General features: G+C 35.3%; 1 protein-coding gene across 2 annotated transcripts in view; it reads left to right on the top strand.

The window, feature by feature from the left end:
* CFAP47 (cilia and flagella associated protein 47) overlaps positions 1–16,919 on the top strand; it is a 429,253-nt gene that overhangs the window by 283,366 nt on the left and 128,968 nt on the right. For both annotated transcript variants that reach the window (XM_077144877.1, XM_077144876.1), the window contains exons 43-47: positions 1,164–1,275; positions 1,992–2,218; positions 5,687–5,861; positions 15,138–15,334; positions 16,264–16,407. In XM_077144877.1, coding sequence (XP_077000992.1) covers positions 1,164–1,275; positions 1,992–2,218; positions 5,687–5,861; positions 15,138–15,334; positions 16,264–16,407 — 855 coding nt within the window. The remainder of the gene's footprint in view (positions 1–1,163; positions 1,276–1,991; positions 2,219–5,686; positions 5,862–15,137; positions 15,335–16,263; positions 16,408–16,919) is intronic.

Genomic DNA, 16,919 nt, shown 5'->3' with positions numbered 1-16,919 from the left:
CCATTCTTTTCCCTATAGTTTCTGTTTCTTTTTGGAATTCAGATGTTCCATCCTCCAGTTCACTAATTGTAGCTTCTGTCTCTTTAGATCTACCATTGTAGGTATCCATCGTTTTTTCCATTTTTTCTTCTTTGTCCTTCACTCCCATAAGTTCTGTGATTTGTTTTTTCAGATTTTCTATTTCTTCTTTTTGTTCAGCCCATGTCTTCTTCATGTCCTCCCTCAATTTATTGATTTGGTTTTTGAAGAGTTTTTCCATTTCTGTTCGTATATTCAGCATTAGTTGTCTCAGCTCCTGTATCTCATTTGAACTATTGGTTTGTTCCTTTGACTGGGCCATATCTTTAATTTTCCGAGCATCATCCATTATTTTCTGCTGGTGTCTGGGCATTTGATCAGATTTCCCTGGGTGTGGGACCCGGCTGGTTGAAAGGTTTTTCTGTGAAATCTCTGGGCTGTTTTTCTTTTCCTGCCCAGTAGGTGGCACTTGTGGCGCTCATCTGTCTGCGGGGCCCACCAGTAAAAGATGCTGTGGCTCCTTTAACTTGCCAATCCGAATCTCGCAGTCGGCCCGGCAAACCGCGCGTGGGGGGGGGGGTCGCCGGCCGCTGCGTCTTCGGGGAGTGCCAGTCCAAATTACCCAGCTGGCCCGAGACGCCAAGCGTGGCGGGAGGGCCCCCGCTATCCAACGTTCCCAGTCAGACCGGGGAGCCACGTGTGTGGAGGGGACCCCAGTCGCCAGCCGCCCCGGCCGTGAAAACGCGCGCCCCTCGGGTATCTCACCGCAGCGGATTCTCCCTGCCCGTTCAGCCGTTCCAGAATGGGGTACGCTGTCTTTTGGTCTCTGTTGTGGCTCCGGGAGCTGTTTCGTATTGTTTCTGTTTCTTTAGTTGCTTTTCTGGAGGAGGAACTAAGACCCGCACGTCTTACTAAGCCGCCATCTTCTCCGGAAGTCAGTAGAGGTATATTTATGCCTTACTTTTCTCTACTCATTCAGAGTTTGTCCATGAACAATGCATGGATATTCTTGTAGGCTACTGAGTCATCCCTGGAAACTATTTAATTTCACTTCTATTATAGAACTATAGTTTTATTTTATAAAGATCCATTACGATTTTTTCTGAGCTCTTAAAATTTAATATAATCATATGGTTGTGCTTTAGATTGGAGAATTAATATACATTGTGGAAGGAAGAAGCATGATCCCCTTGCCATCCAGCTTCGTTCCAGTGATATCTTCAACTCCAGCTGACTACAGCAGCTCTCCAGAAGAAAGTAGAGTATACTATATTTTACCTTGCTTTTAATGCTGCAGAATGGGACTATTCCTCATGTAGTTGCATAAGCTTCCTCATATCAAGCTTTTCCAGTATATAATTATATTTTGGAAGGCTCTCTTTTAACTTTATTGCATTAGTTTCTGTGTAATAGAACACCATTTTATCAATCAAAAAGTCAGTGATGATTCATTTTTTAAAGACTTAAAATACGTAAATTTGACATACAAAGTATTTACTCAGCAAAACTTTCCATTTCTCAAATAATTTGGAGGACACCATACTCTAAGAAGAGTGTAATTTCTTGATCACTGACCCTTAAAGAATTAAGCATTAAAGAAAATGGCAGTTCTTGCTTGTCCTTGACTTAGAGTGTCCCTTTACTTTTATTTCTGCTCCACCTTTCTTTGATCTTTGAAAGAAGCACAATCTTTGCTGAATTTTTTGAGCATATTGATGATGTGTTACTGAAAGAACCATTTGACTAGAACTCTTCTTAGACAATATCAGTAAAACATCATTACTCACATTCCTAGGGATTTACTCTTGACTCACTGAATTAGGATTGCCAGTGATGCGTCATCCTTTTAGGTTTACCCTATTTAGTGAAGGCCATAACTGTAGTAATATATTTCAAGCCCCCAAAATCCATCCTGGGTAATAAGTCAAGGACATAAATTTCATGGCAGTCGCCAATATTGTTGCTTCCCCTAGTGCTTACTGAGGAAAATCCGGTTCTGTATTTTAAATGCAAGCTCCGTCAAATCCTGGAGATAGAGCTTAAATTGCCAGTGACGAATATAGCCAAGGAAAAGGCTCTGGCTTTGGCGGCACAGCGGCAGATGTCCGACATCGAGTACCAGCGACGGTTGATCACAGGCACTCTGGAGAGCAGCAGTGTCCGCGTGGCCATTGCCATCCTGGGGCTGACCAGGATCGAGGTGGGTGTGTAAGCCAGAGTATGCACTTAAGTTACTCCCTTAAAAATGTACAGCCATGGGCTGGCCACAGTGGCTCAGCAGGCAGAGTTCTAGCCTGCCATACTGAAGACCTGGGTTCATTTTCCAGCGCCTGCCCATGTTAAAAAAAAAAAAAAATGCACAGCGCTCTCACTACCTAATCTGTAACATTTTTACCTAAAATCACAGGTTTGTCCTAAATGCTGTTATTATTTCTGTGGAAAGACAGCAATATCTTTTTTAAACCTCATTAAATAAAAATTTAAAACAACAGGTTCTATTATGTCATTTTACATTTTACAAAGGGTTTTATTATATAATTTTACATTTCAACTCACTGTAGTTCTCAATTCTGGCTGCACATTAAAATCTTCTGGAGAACGTAAAAAAAAAATACCAGTGCCAGGCCACGTTCTGGAACAATTAAGTTAGAATCTCTTGAAGGGGGTTGGTTTGTGCAGGGGCCTTTAAAAGTTTGACCAGGTGATTCTGGGGTGCATGCAGAGATGATCATCTTTACCACAAGATTCCTAGAAATCTGAAGAACTTTTCTGATGTGATTTTTTGCCTGTCCCACAAAATCTGTATAACATGTGCTCTGTTCATTAATTAATTGAATTGAACATATGCCTGAATAAACTCATGGCACTTTTAACCTGAAATCTTCATTGTGTAGGGTGGTGTCTATCCTGACTGCTTCACAGACTGATTTTTCTGCAATAAAAGGTCATCTTGTTTACTTATCCTTATTTCCCTCCCACCTTTGTAGTATGCGCTGCTATACATCTCTATTTCTCTAATTTTGTTGGTTGAAATAATAATAAAATAACAATAATTCATGATTAAACCTTGGCTTTCTTAAAAAAAATATTTTAAGTAGCTTCTCTACATAAAAATTGAAGGTTTTTTCCACCTGATGATTATTATTTTCTTTTGATTCTGTGAATATCATGCCTGATTGCTTTGGGCATAAACTCTATCAATGCAAGAAACAATTAGGGAAGGGTTGAATGTGTCCATTTAATAAAACCTGCTATACTGAAGTAGAGCACACATCTAGTAAAGGATTCTTTTAAATTCAAGTACTCATGTGTGCTAGAAATGCAATGGTGCTAATACTTTGTTGTAAAATATTACAACAGTAATAATGATTAATTTAAAAATTCTCTCCTTCCATAGTATTTTATACTTGTTTTCTTCAGATGCTAAGTGCCCTTTAATTCATTTTTATGACACCATGGAAAGATGTAGAGAAGATAGGATTGCACTTGTGTTACAGAAAATAGACTGCACAAAGGCATAAAATGACCCAAGTTGCCCTCACTGATGGGGCAGAGATTACAACCCAAATCAAGATAGAGACATTATTGTATTTTAAAGCTGGAAACCAAATCAGAGACATTGAGTTCAACCTCTTCCTTTTACAGGTCTGTGAACCAAAATCAAGAAAGATTAACACAGTAACCCTAGGTCACTCCACTGGTTTGTGGCAAAATAGAAATGAACACAGGTTTTTGTCTCCCCATCCAGTGCTGTTTTCCTTATACTGCATAGTCATATACTGTTTACTTCTTAGTCTATATTATGAAATTGTATAATGCAATCCATGAAAATCATGAATGCTCTGTTACAGCATAAAATACTGGATAATAAATAAAATATAAAATTACCCCTGAAATGAATCAATTACAATTATGTCTAATTCAAGCCATTGTAATTGCTTTTCTACCAGATAAGGCAGACATAAGTTTGTCTGATTTTTATACACAACTATTTGCAACTGTAATTTTTGAAATATTTTGTGGGTTAGAGCAATACAGTGTATCTACTTCATATTGTATTAAGTGTACCTGTAACAGCTTTTGTCAGGACCATGAACTTTTGGTCATTCGCTACTTAGAACTGATTCGTTTAGTTTGTACTTTGCTGGCCATTATGAAACCATCTCTAAATATACACTCATTGGTGCTGGAAAGACCCAAGTCTTGCAGCTGTTAGCTCTTATATTGTCTGTCAACTTTCTCAGGTTTATGTTTTAAAAGCTATGCTATATGTGGTGGACAAAATGATGAGCAAATCCTGAAACTTAATAAGATGTTTTTTAAAAAGGAACCTAAATGAGTCTCATGGTGAGGATTCTGAAGGCTGAAGGAAAGGTTTTAATGTTTGTAAAGTGCAAGTGCATTCCAAATCATCAAGTACCCATTGATGCATATTATTTTGAACGAGTTGATAATATAGAAGGCAGATGATATGTTTAGGTAAAAGCGCTAGTTGCTGATGTGAACAGCTAATGGGTTCAAAATGAGTAAAAAAAAACACAATTATTCATGTAAATGGGTTCATTTAAATTTGTGCATTCATATGATTCTAATTTGCAAATTAAGAGTTGGTGGAAATTGTAGCTTAGTGAACAAATGTCCTGGGGATTTTAGTAGATGATAAACCCATTGAACTGACATTATGAAATAATTGCTAAAGACATTAACATTCATATTTGCCACATAATGATGATGATGATGATAATGATGATGAAGACCATCATTTACTTGAAATATGCTTCAAGTCTTTCACATTTGTTTGCGCTTTAAATAATCACAGCCGGTATAGGCATCATGTTCTATTATTACCCTTATTTTATAAATACTTTACAAGACTTTGAGGCTCGATTTAAGTAACGTAGCCAAGCTTACAAGTAGAGTTAGGGCACAAATGCCTGCAGTCTGGCTCCAAGAGTGTTTTTGGTCTAAGCCACTGAGGTGTACTATGTGGTTAGCAGTAGACCAGAATCTAACAAAGGAAAGGCTCACCCACATTTGTGCTCTTTATTAAGCTTGACTCACACCTAGAGGGCTGCTAGATTTATCTGCAGTGACACATTTATGAAGGACCGTATTGAACTAGATTGTGTCTAAAGAAGCATATTCATGGGGGTGAGTTGCTGTAACCCATACTGTATAAGTAATGATTGAAAGAACTAAAAATTCAAACCTGGGTATGAGTGGTTTGGGAAGGCCTGTAAAGGAGTGGGGTCTAATTGTCTTTTTATGTATTCAAAAACTTGTCATTAGCAAATGAAGGAGAACTCACTCTGTACTGCTAATAAGAACTAGAAATGATGGATTAATGAGGACAGATTTCTACTCATGGAAGGAAGTGTTTTCTCAGAGCTATTCACCAGTGGAATGATTTCCTCACAAAAGTGAATTCGTCAACACTGAAAGCATTCAACCAGGCACCATTGAACATCTCTTAAAAAAAGAATGAATCCACCAGTTCTGTAAAACCTGTTAGTGTATCTTTCAACAATTAAATAATATTATGGCTAAAGAAATGAACAAATTCAATCCCTTGGTGAATTTTTCTCCCAAATTTGAAATCTAAACACCTAATGCTGTCTTCTGTGTTTCAGAAATCAAAATTCAAATTTAACTCTTTGTTTATTTTCAGACTTATATACTCTTTAATATTTCAAAGTTGAAGAAGCCTAAGTTCATTTCATACACGACAGAAGTGAGTCTTCCAGAACATTTTGCTATCCCGGAGAAAATCTACGTCCCTCAAATTCCAGAAAGTCAAACTAAATCACCTCAATCTAAAATAATTCCACCTTCAAATAAACCAGGTAATCATAACATATAAACTGCTCTGTCTAGTACCATCTAGTACCATAAAATCTATGTCTAGAACTGCATGATTTTAAAATACGAATAATAGAGTGCTTCTACTCACAAGGTGTGCTTTGAAAGAGTTTGGCAAAGATTAGTGCTAATTCTTTTTTAAATGTTTGGTAGAATTCACCAGTGAACCTATCATGTCCTGGACTTTTCTTTGGTAGAAGGTTGTGATTATTGGCTCAACCTCTGTGTGGGCATATCCTGATAGTTCAGTTACCTATACCTACAGATGTTGTGGGTTCAGTTTCAAACTACCATAATACAGTGAATATTACAATAAAGTGAGTCACAGAACCCTTTTACTTTGCCAGTGCATGTAAAAGTTGTGTTTACACTGTACTGCAGTCTAGTGAGCATATAGCAATATTATGTCTAAAAAGACAATGCATGTACTTTAATTAAAATGTATGTACACAGACACAAAGTAAGCACGTGCTGTTGAAAAATAGACTTGCTTGACCCAGGGTTGCCACAGCCTTCAATTTGCAAAAAGTGCAGTATCCGTGCAGCACAGTAAAGCAAAGCACAAAAAAATGAGATATGCCTGTACTTGTTATAGGTCTGTTAAAGTTTTCTAGTTATTCTTGAGTCGGTTTAATCTGTGTGTTTCTAGGAATTTTTCTATTTCATCTAGATTGTCTAATATTTTGGTGTACAATTGTTCATAATATTCTTTTAAATCCTTTTTATTTCTGTAAGTTCAGTGGCAGTGTCATCATTTTCAATTCTGAATTTATTCTTTCACACTTTTTTTCTGTTTTCTTCATTTATTAGCCAAAGGTTTGTCCTTTTTATTAATTTTTTGAAAGAACCAAATTTTAATTTGTTATTCTCTCAATTGCTTTTCTAGTCTTTATTCATGTATCTTTGCTTTAATTATATTATTTCCCTTCTGCTAATTGTGGGTTTATTTTGTTCTTCTTTTTCTATTTCCTCAAGATATGAAGTTAGGTTATTGATTTGAGATCTTTCTTCTTTTTTATTATCATTGTTCATAGTTATAAATTTCTCTCTGAGCACTCCCTTTCCTGCATCTCGTAAGTTTTGTTTTCATTCATTGATAAATGCTTTCTTATTCCCCGTATGATTAATCCTGTAATACATTTGATCATTTAAAAGTGTACTGTTTAATTTCCATACATGTATAAATTTTCCCGTTTTTCTTCTGTTATTGATTTCTGACTTCATTTCATTGTGGTTGGGGGAGTTACTTTGTATGATTTCAAAAATTTTTTAATTTATTGAGACTTACCTTGGATCCTAATATAGTCTATTCAAAAGAATGATCCATGTTTACATGAAAAGAATGCATATCTGCTGCTGTTGGGTGAAATGTTCTATATGTGTTTGTTAGACCTAGTGGGTTTATAGTGCTGTTCATTTCCTCTATTTCTTTTTTGATCTTCTCTCTAGATGTCCTATTCAGTGTTGAAAGTGGTATCATGAAATTTCCAAATATTATTGTATAGTTCTTTATTTCTCCCTTCAATTCTGTCAGTACCTGCTTACTACTTGTTAGGAATGATTCTTCCTTATTTTGTTAGGAATATGTTTGTCAATAGATATATAGATAGATAAATAGAGATATATAAGCAAATATCTTCGCTTTTTTCCCTCTTTTATCCCCTCATCATTTTATATAAGTAGTAGATGGAAGTGTGATTATCAAATGGGCCAAATATACCTCTGAAAATAAAATTTGTCATATATTTATATATAAGAAAAATATTTATTTGTTTATTATATATTAATTTGTGTAAATGGATATGTTATTAATAAATATATTTATTCTCTTTATACCTCATTTTCTGAGTGAAGAGCTGTGACTACTATATTTTCCAATAATATATCTAAAATTTGAACTGTAGAAGTTAATGACCAATTTATTATACCACTTGTTCTCTTCTACATTTTTTATTTGTTTTCATGCAATCATGGAGTATTAATGCAGAAAAAAACTAAAATATCAGTTAATTAAATTATATTTCTTAGAATTCTAGAATTCATCATAAGTTCTTTGGGTTTGTCTTTGAGGGGTATGGAATTAGATGGAAGCTGATCTATCTCCTCATCCCACTTCAACCAGATAAATTCCAGGTAAATTTGTTTTATATATTGAAATTCTGCCTTAAATATTGTTCAGAAACAGCTCTCCAAGCCAGAAAATGTTTAAAAGTTATGGATCAAATCACACTCCTTAATTTAACAGATTAAGCACTTGAGTTTTAAAATAACCTTAAGTTATTTGCACAAGGTAACACAATGTGGGAGAGGAATCAAAACTAGAAAATAAAGTTTTTACTCTCAATTCATTGCATCTTTCACCTCGCCAAACAGTTTTTACATGTGTGTTTCCTTTTTCAGTTAAGTCATGGTAGATTGTTACACTAAAGCCCCAAGTAAATCACATATGTCTTTATATACTTCTTTGTGTAGTCTCTCTTCCCTCCTTGATTCTGGGATTGCCCATGTAACTTGCTTTAGCCAATGGGTCATTCATTAGAAAAATAAATTTTATGTGAAATCTCTGACCACGTTTCATATTTGTATTACTAAATGAGGAAACTCAGAAATCAACATTTTTAGCACATAATGAATCTATCACTTATTTTACCAGAGTAACTTGCGAGGTAGATGGTCATGTAGTCATAAGAATAAAAGAAGCCCAGGCCACAGGGTCATAGTCAAATAAATTTTATTTTATTTTTCTCAATTAAAATTTTTTAAATACCAAAAAACACCAGACAAACGCAAACATCCTTAACTTTTGATCATTCTGTTCGACATATATAATCAGTAATTCACAATATCATCACATAGTTGCATATTCATCATTGTGATCATTTCTTGGAACATTTGCATCTGTTCAGAAAAAGAAATAAGAAAACAGAAAAAAATTCATACATACCATACCCTTTACCCCTTCCTATCATTGATCACTGGTATTTCAATCTAAATTTATTTTAACATTTGTTCCCCCTATTATTTATTTCTATTCCATATGTTTTGCTCATCTGTTGATAAGGTAGATAAAAGGAGCATCAGACAGAAGGTTTTCACAATCACACAATCACATTCTGAAAGCTATGTCATTACACAATCTTCAGGAAACATGGCTACTGGAACACAGCTCTACATTTTCAGGCAGTTCCCTTCAGCCTCTCCATTACATCTGACTAACAAGGTGATATTTATTTAATGCATAAGAATAGCCTCCAGGGTAACCTCTCTACTCTTTTGGAATCTCTCAGCCATTGACACTTTATTTTGTCTCATTTCACTCTTCCCCCTTTTGGTCTAGAAGGTTTAATCAATCCCTTGATGCTGAGTCTCAGCTCATTCTAGGGTTTTTCTCAATTTCTTGATACTGAGTCTCAGCTCATTCTAGGATTTCAGTCCCACGTTGCCAGGGAGGTCCACACCCCTGGGAGTCATGTCCCACGTAGACAGGAGGAGGGCAGTGAGTTTTCTTGTTGTGTTGGCTGGAGAGAAAGAGGCCACATCTGAGCAACAAAAGAGATTCTCTTGGGGGTGAGTCTTAGGCCTAATTTTAAGTAGGCTTGACCTATCCTTTATGGGGTTAAGTTTCATATGAACAATCCCCAAGATTGGGGGCTCAGCCTATAGCTTTGGTGGTCTGTACTGCTTGTGAGAATATCAAGAATTCAACTTGGGGAAGTTGAATTTTCCCCCTTTCTCACCATTCCCCAAAGGGGACTTTGCAAATACTTTTTTATTCACTGTTCAAATCACTCTGGGATTTATCGGGACATCACTCTGGACAAAGCAACAAAATCTCATGTCCTACTCAAGGTTCCATGTATTTATAGTGTTCAATTAAGCTGTCTACATAAGTTATATTAGGAAATGCACTAGTCAAAATATAAATTTTGTACCAAATAAACATTTTTTGCTTTAGTCTCAAACATAAGTTAAAATTTTAAAATATTAATTACCAGCTATTTTCAGCACCCTGCAGTAATGACATTCCTTTTTTCTTCCTCATGCAAAAACATTTTTTTAATTTGTACATTTAGTCACTATCATTATACACTCTAACCGTTCCTAGATTATATCATCTCAGTCTTTATCCTTTTTCTTTCTGGTTTCGTTTGGCCTCCAGTGCTCCTCCCTCTGTCATTCTCACATTCAGCTTCATTTAATGTTTTAACATAATTGTATTACAGTTAGGTAGCATTGTGCTATCCATTTCTGAATTTTTATATTCAGTCTTGTTGCACAATCTGTATACCTTCAGCTCCAGTTACACAATATCTTACCCTATTTTTATCTCCTGATGGTCTCGGTTACCAATGAAATCCTCCAAGTTTTTTCACTAATGTCAGTTCATATCAATGAGACCATACAGTAGTTGTCCTTTTGTTTCTGGCTAATTTCACTCAGCATAATGTCCTCAAGGTCCATCTATGTTGTTATATACTTCATAACTTTATTCTGTCTTAAAGCTGCATAATAGTCCATCATATGTATATACCACAGTTTGTTTAGCCACTCATCTGTTGATGGACATTTTGGCTGTTTCCATCTCTTCACAATTGTAAATAATGCTGCTATATGGTGTGCAAATGTCCATTTGTGTCCTTGCCCTAGTGTCCTCTGCGTAGATACCTAGCAATGGTATTGCTGGGTCATGTGGCAATTCTATCTTTAGCTTTTTGAGGAAACTGCCTTTCATCAGTGGTTTGTACCATTTGACATTCCCACCAACAGTGGATAAGTGTGCCTCTTTCTCCACATCCTCTCCAGCACTTGTCATTTTCTGTTTTATTGATAATGGCCATTCTGGTGGGTGTGAGATGATATTTCATTGTGGTTTTGATTTGCATTTCTCTAATAGCCAGGGAAGTTGAGCATCTCTTCATATGCCTTCTGGCCATTTGTATTTCCTCTTCTGAGAAGTGTCTGTTCAAGTCTTTTGCCCATTTTGTAATTGGGTTGGTTGTTTTTTCGTTGTTGAGTTGAACAATCTCTTTATGAATTCTGGATACTAGACCTTTACCTGATATATCGTTTCCAAATATTGTCTCTCATTGTGTAGGCTTTTTTACTTTCTTGATGAAGTTCTTTGATGCACAAAAGTGTTTAATTTTGAGGAATTCCGATTTCTTTCTTTCTTTCTTCAATGCTCTTGCTTTGGGCGTAAGGTCTAGGAAACCGCCTCCTAGTGTAAGAGTTATAAGATATTTCCCTACATTTTCTTCTAACAGCTTTATGACCTTAGATCTAATGTTTAGGTCTTTGATCCATTTTGAGTTAATTTTTGTATAGGATATGAAATATGGGTCCTCTTTCATTCTTTTGCCTATGGATATTCAGTTCTCTAGGCACCATTTATTGAAGAGCCTGTTCTGTCCCAGGTGAGTTGGCTTGACTGCCTTATCAAAGATCAATTGTCCATAGATGAGAAGGTCTATATCTGAACACTGTTTTCTATTCCATTGGTCAGTATATCTATCTTTATGCCAGTACCATGCTGTTTTGACCACTGTAGCTTCATAATATGCCATAAAGTCAGGTAGTGTGAGACCTCTGAATTCATTTTTTTTTCTCAAGACATTTTTAGCTATTTGGGGCACCCTACTCTTCCAGATAAATTTTGGTTATTGGTTTTTCTATTTCTGAAAAGTACGTTTTTGGGATTTTAATTGGTGTTGCATTGAATCTGTAAATCAATTTAGGTAGAATTGACATCTTAACTATACTTAGTCTTCCAATCCATGAACACAGTATGCCCTTCCATTTATTTAGGTCTTCTGTTATTTTTTTTAACAATTTCTTGTAGTTTTCTTTGTATAGGTCTTTTGTCTCTTTAATTAAATTTATTCCTAAATATTTTATTTTTTTGGTTGCAACTGTAAATGGAATTCTTTTCTTGATTTCCCCCTCAGATAAATTTTATTTTTTTAATCACTAAGTCTTGGAGTAGTCTGTTATGCTGTGATAGCTGTCCAAAACAGTAAGCAATATTAGCTTATTGTCCCAACCATGACAATAACAGTACTCAAAATTGTATGGATAATTTGAAAAGTTGTAGAACATGCTGATTTCTTCTAGTGGCCAATCTAATGTAAAATGCAATATTTTTCCTTGAATGAGATTCTTTCTTTATGCAACTTCATTTTATTCAGTGACTATAATTGATAAAATTGAATATCTTTGGGTATCTTTAATTACAGAACTCTGGCAAGTGTAGAAGTTGCTGGGATGGACTGTAACAAAAAGGTCCCAGGTTGGATAAATCTGAATAGGGTAGTGAAGGAAGGGACAGGTCCAGATTCCCCCTAAAATATGTGATGCCCACATCAAAAGTACAAATGAAAGCCCACATATGATATGTTTAAAATTTGAAAGTTGTAACCAGCAAATCTATTTTAGTATGCTATATGTTGGGAGTCACATTTCATTCTTTTTCCGTGTGAATATCCCACTATTGCAGCACAATTTGTTGAATTTTTGTTTGTTTGCTTGTTTTTTGCTTGTTTTTGGCAAGTGTATGGGCCAGAAATCGAACCTGGGTCTCCCGCATGGCAATACATAACTAGCAAATTTTTAAATAAAGTGTATTCTATTATTCCACCTTAGCAAGCACAACTCTTTCCCAACCTGGAAGGCCAAGTTTGAATTAAGCATTCTTGGACTCCTCAGAATTTTACATTAGAATATAATAGCACAGGATAACAGACCATAGCCAGTTACCCACTCTCTTCTCTTGGCTTCTTCAAGTCTAACATGCATTGTAAAGGACCTCATGTTCAAGCACGTACATACTAAATCTTGGTCCATGCCTTGTCCTTAATAGTCACCTCTGAGTTACTCTCAGTTATAGGAGTCTACCAGAAGGAAGAGTGAACCAGGGACAAGTCTTGTGTAAGCACTGGAACCAAGCTTAAGGTGCTTTGGATTGGGAATTATGAGATCCCATGAATCTGGAATATGGAGTTGGTCTACAAGTGTGCCTTCTCATTGGGCCTATATACTCCTTCTACATATGAGGGAGCAAATAGAGAGGGGATCATAGTTAGGCTTCAGAAAACATGAGGTCCAGGATAGGAAATTCTTTCATGGTCTGAGGATATATTTTAGGTTGTGTGTCACCAAAAACAGACATTAGACTGGGTCTTGAGAGCAAACAGTTTGAGAGGTGACCTCAGGAAGCATAGGAGGGGAGAAGGAGACAGTAAAGAAAGCCAGTTAAGAGGACATAAATGAGTAGTTACCCCTTTGGGCAATTGGAGCTCAGTCCCCCTGGGGATCTCTAGGAGTGGGTGGAAGATTCCCCTCAGAATTAGTCCAACCAAAAGGCAAGGAAGTTGGATTATTTTTCCACTAATTTCCATGTATGGTTGGTTGAGGACTGCTCCTGTGGATATTAACTGTTTGCTACTTCTGACTTGATCCATGCAAGTACTCTGTGGCCAGAGAAGACTCTCAAAGAGAAAGTCACAGTTGTCCATTAAAGTCATTGGCTTTCAGGAAAGATTCAGTGCCAGGATAATGTGTCAAGGTATGAATGCCATCTTCTTCAGTGCAGAATTGGAACAGCTTTTGAGAAAAGAGAATGATGGTATAGAAGGACAGAAAAGTTCCACATTTCTAAGGATCAAAATAGTTTCTTCCTCTCCTATTTTGCATCTAAGGGAAACCAGATATTAGCAGATAAACACCTTAACCCAGAAGTGGTTTCTGATTTATAAATAGCAATACCACTCTTATGTTTATTGCTTGAATTAATTAAATTATTTAGGATGCTTAAGATAAAGAAACAAATCTTGTATTATCAAAATATCTTTAAAAGCAATCATGTTTTCCAGGAATTCCACTGTTGTGATGGATTTCTTTTTGGGTTGTAAGAGAGAGAGTCTGGCACACATACTCTTTAGGGTCTTTGCTCAGGAACATATATTGAGTTGAAAAATGTATGTTTAAACATGTCCTCGGTTTTAACTTTAAGACTCAGTAATCATTAAGAAATGCACATTTTTAGGGAAAAGGAAATGATGTATAAAATAAAGCGTTTATTTCCTGCAGCCTACCCATGCAAAAAAAAAAGTGTTTGACACAAGATATATTTGAACTTGTACTTATCAGTCATTGCTTGCTATTAAATGATCAGTAATTATTTATCTTTGATAAAACTAATAATTACCCTTGAGTTGTTTAAATTTCCTTTTCTAAACATTTTAATTTTATTTATTTAAATGACCAATTCTAAGCATTTCCATTTCCATTGATTCATATCATAAGAAAATGAGACTTGAAGATTTCTGTTTCTGAATTTCTGTTAATAAAGCAACAAATTCTGATCAACTAGTTCTCTCTCCTGATTTGTTCTAATGAGACTGTCACAGCCCAAATATCTCTCTGAGAATGAAAGTAACCAATGAATAAGAAATAAGAAAATATGCCTGGAGTCCTTTTGATAAGAATTTTTTTTTCTAAAATTGGATTTGTACTTGAATGGGGTGGAATAAAAATAACTTCTGACAGCCTTTGAAATAACTGCTTGTTCCATCCTTAGAGCAGCTGAGAATAGGGCTTTGGCTAGATACAATATGGATTTCAAATATGATCCATTGGCAGTGCATTTTAACATGTAATAAATAACTATAATATAGTTATAAAGATATATTTTCACCTTCCCTAGGTTGCCAACCACAAACAAAATTATTTCCATCTGGTGACTACTTTGCAAATTATTTTGATAGCTATGGAGACATCCCAGCCCTTAATCATAGAAATATGGTAGTCAGTAATGCTTACTGAATATTCTATATATAACTTCATCTCTCAGTCCTCTTTCAGTTACATAGAGCCATGTGGCTGGTTCTGGCCAGTGAAATGTAATGTGTGTCACTTTGAGCATTGAAAAGCCCCTGAGGAATTTTCTAGCCATTCCTTTTCCTCTGCCTCCTCAACCAAGGAAGAGAGGTGTTCCTAATGGTGCAGGTGCAAGACAGTGGCATGTTTTACAGTCTGGGTCCCTGAGTGACTTTAAGAGTGGTCCTTCTTCTGACCTATGCAGATATACTGTGATTGAGAAATAAATTTGCACACTAAGCAATGGAGACTTGGAAATGGTGCTACCTCAGTATAACCTAATCTATCTAGTATAATAGCATGAAATATTGCTTTACAAAAATGAATTTTAGATTTTATGCCATTAAAATTGATTAAGCTTTTTCTTTTCTTAAAAATTTTTATAGCTTTATTTGGAGCTGTTCCATTTCCTTTACGATTTGTTCCTCTCAGTCCTGGTCGCTACCCTTGCAAAATTTTGTTGACATCAAAGTATGATGTCCGTGTCTATTGCGTTGAAGGCATTGTGAATGAAGACCATCCTGAGGCCAAATTTGAGTTCAAAACACCAGCATTTGGAACTCTTACTCAAAATATTCCAATCGTAAGTGCAAAGTTTTAATTTTTCATGTATTTTCTTCATGTCCACTGCTACTGTCTCAAAGTTCTCCAAAGTTCTCATCTTGAATTATTACAGATATCTAATTGCATTATTTGCTGCCAATTGTTTCTCCATATCGATGTCAGCGTTTTCTTCCTGAATAGAAATGTTGTCATTTTATTCTCACGGTAAATCACTTCTGCTCAATCTCTTTCCTTAAAAAATTAACTCAACTTCTATAACCTATCATCAAATTCCTACTCAAAGTCCATACCTTTCTGGCTCCACCAAGCAGAGTTATGGACTGTGGGATCCAAATACTGTTTTTACCTTAATATTTATTTAAGTTGGGATCTTAAGCACTTACAAAGTGCTTTACCAAAATGCTAGTCAAAGTGACAATACAGAATAAGAGAATATAATATAATTGCAAGAAACTTTGGATATTTTAGAGTGAAAAACTGCTGTGGTTGGTTTGTTTAATTATTAAAGATTTAACAAAGTCAGCCCAAGTCACAAAAAAATTGTTTTCATAAGATATAGGATCTTTACTATCTGTGCAGTCTACTCCCTTAGAACACATTTTTGTTATTTCTGATTAGGAGTAAAATGTGTACTCCAAGATAATTTTATCATTTGTCATTTCAAATACAGTAATTTGTAAATCAAACCAAGTGGCATTCCTCTACATATTAAATGATCCATGGGTAGGTCTATCGAGCAATTTTCCTGCATGACACTGGAAATGGATGTGAAGTCATCCTTTGCCTTATGATCAAGTTTTTGATACTCTTTCTTAACAAATTTGACTTTCAAATAGAGATTCTTAAGAAATACCTGTAAAAGTACAATATGCAATTTTACTAAAAGTAACAAGAAATAATATGTAATTTAACGTTTTCTGTTTTCTGCTTCTTTTTAACATTCTTTAGAATAATACAACAGAGACTGAATGGAAATTTCAAGTTACTATACAAGGACAATGGTTTTATGGACCTTCTATTTTATATGTTGAATCAGGTGAAACTGTGCTATATCCTCTGACATTCAAGCCTATTTTGGAGTGTGATATCATGGTATGAATTCATTGATTATTTTTCCATTGTAGTATGTTAATAAACCAATGTATGATAGTAACCTATGTTTAGTTGAAGATAAAACTATTGTTGCAGAAAAGTTCTATTTTCCATGAATTTGATAATTAGTGTTAAATCTTTGCTTGAAACTTTAATAAAAGTTCTAACTTGGGGGATAAAATATCTGAAAGTCACAATGCCACTGGCTGCCAATACTTATATCCAACTTGTTTTTATATAGTACACAGAACAAAGTAGAACCATTGCTCCTTTTTTTTCTATTCACTAAGGAACCTGGTAGAGCAAACAATATTTTCTTAGAAGAAGGATTTTTGCCAAGGGTATAAACATGTGTATAATTGGTGTGTATAAAAATGTCTGTATAAACTCTGCAATTTAGAGAAATTAAAAAGAAAATAAAGAGCTCTTTACCAGAAGTTTATCTTTATTAATTCAGAAGAATAATTTTACATGACCCAGAAAAGGCAATGGCTGACATGTCCTTCCTAGTT

Source organism: Tamandua tetradactyla, chromosome X (assembly GCF_023851605.1).
Source record: "Tamandua tetradactyla isolate mTamTet1 chromosome X, mTamTet1.pri, whole genome shotgun sequence".
In the NCBI taxonomy this organism is placed as follows: domain Eukaryota; kingdom Metazoa; phylum Chordata; class Mammalia; order Pilosa; family Myrmecophagidae; genus Tamandua; species Tamandua tetradactyla.
This window is presented reverse-complemented; position numbering and strand designations above follow the sequence as displayed.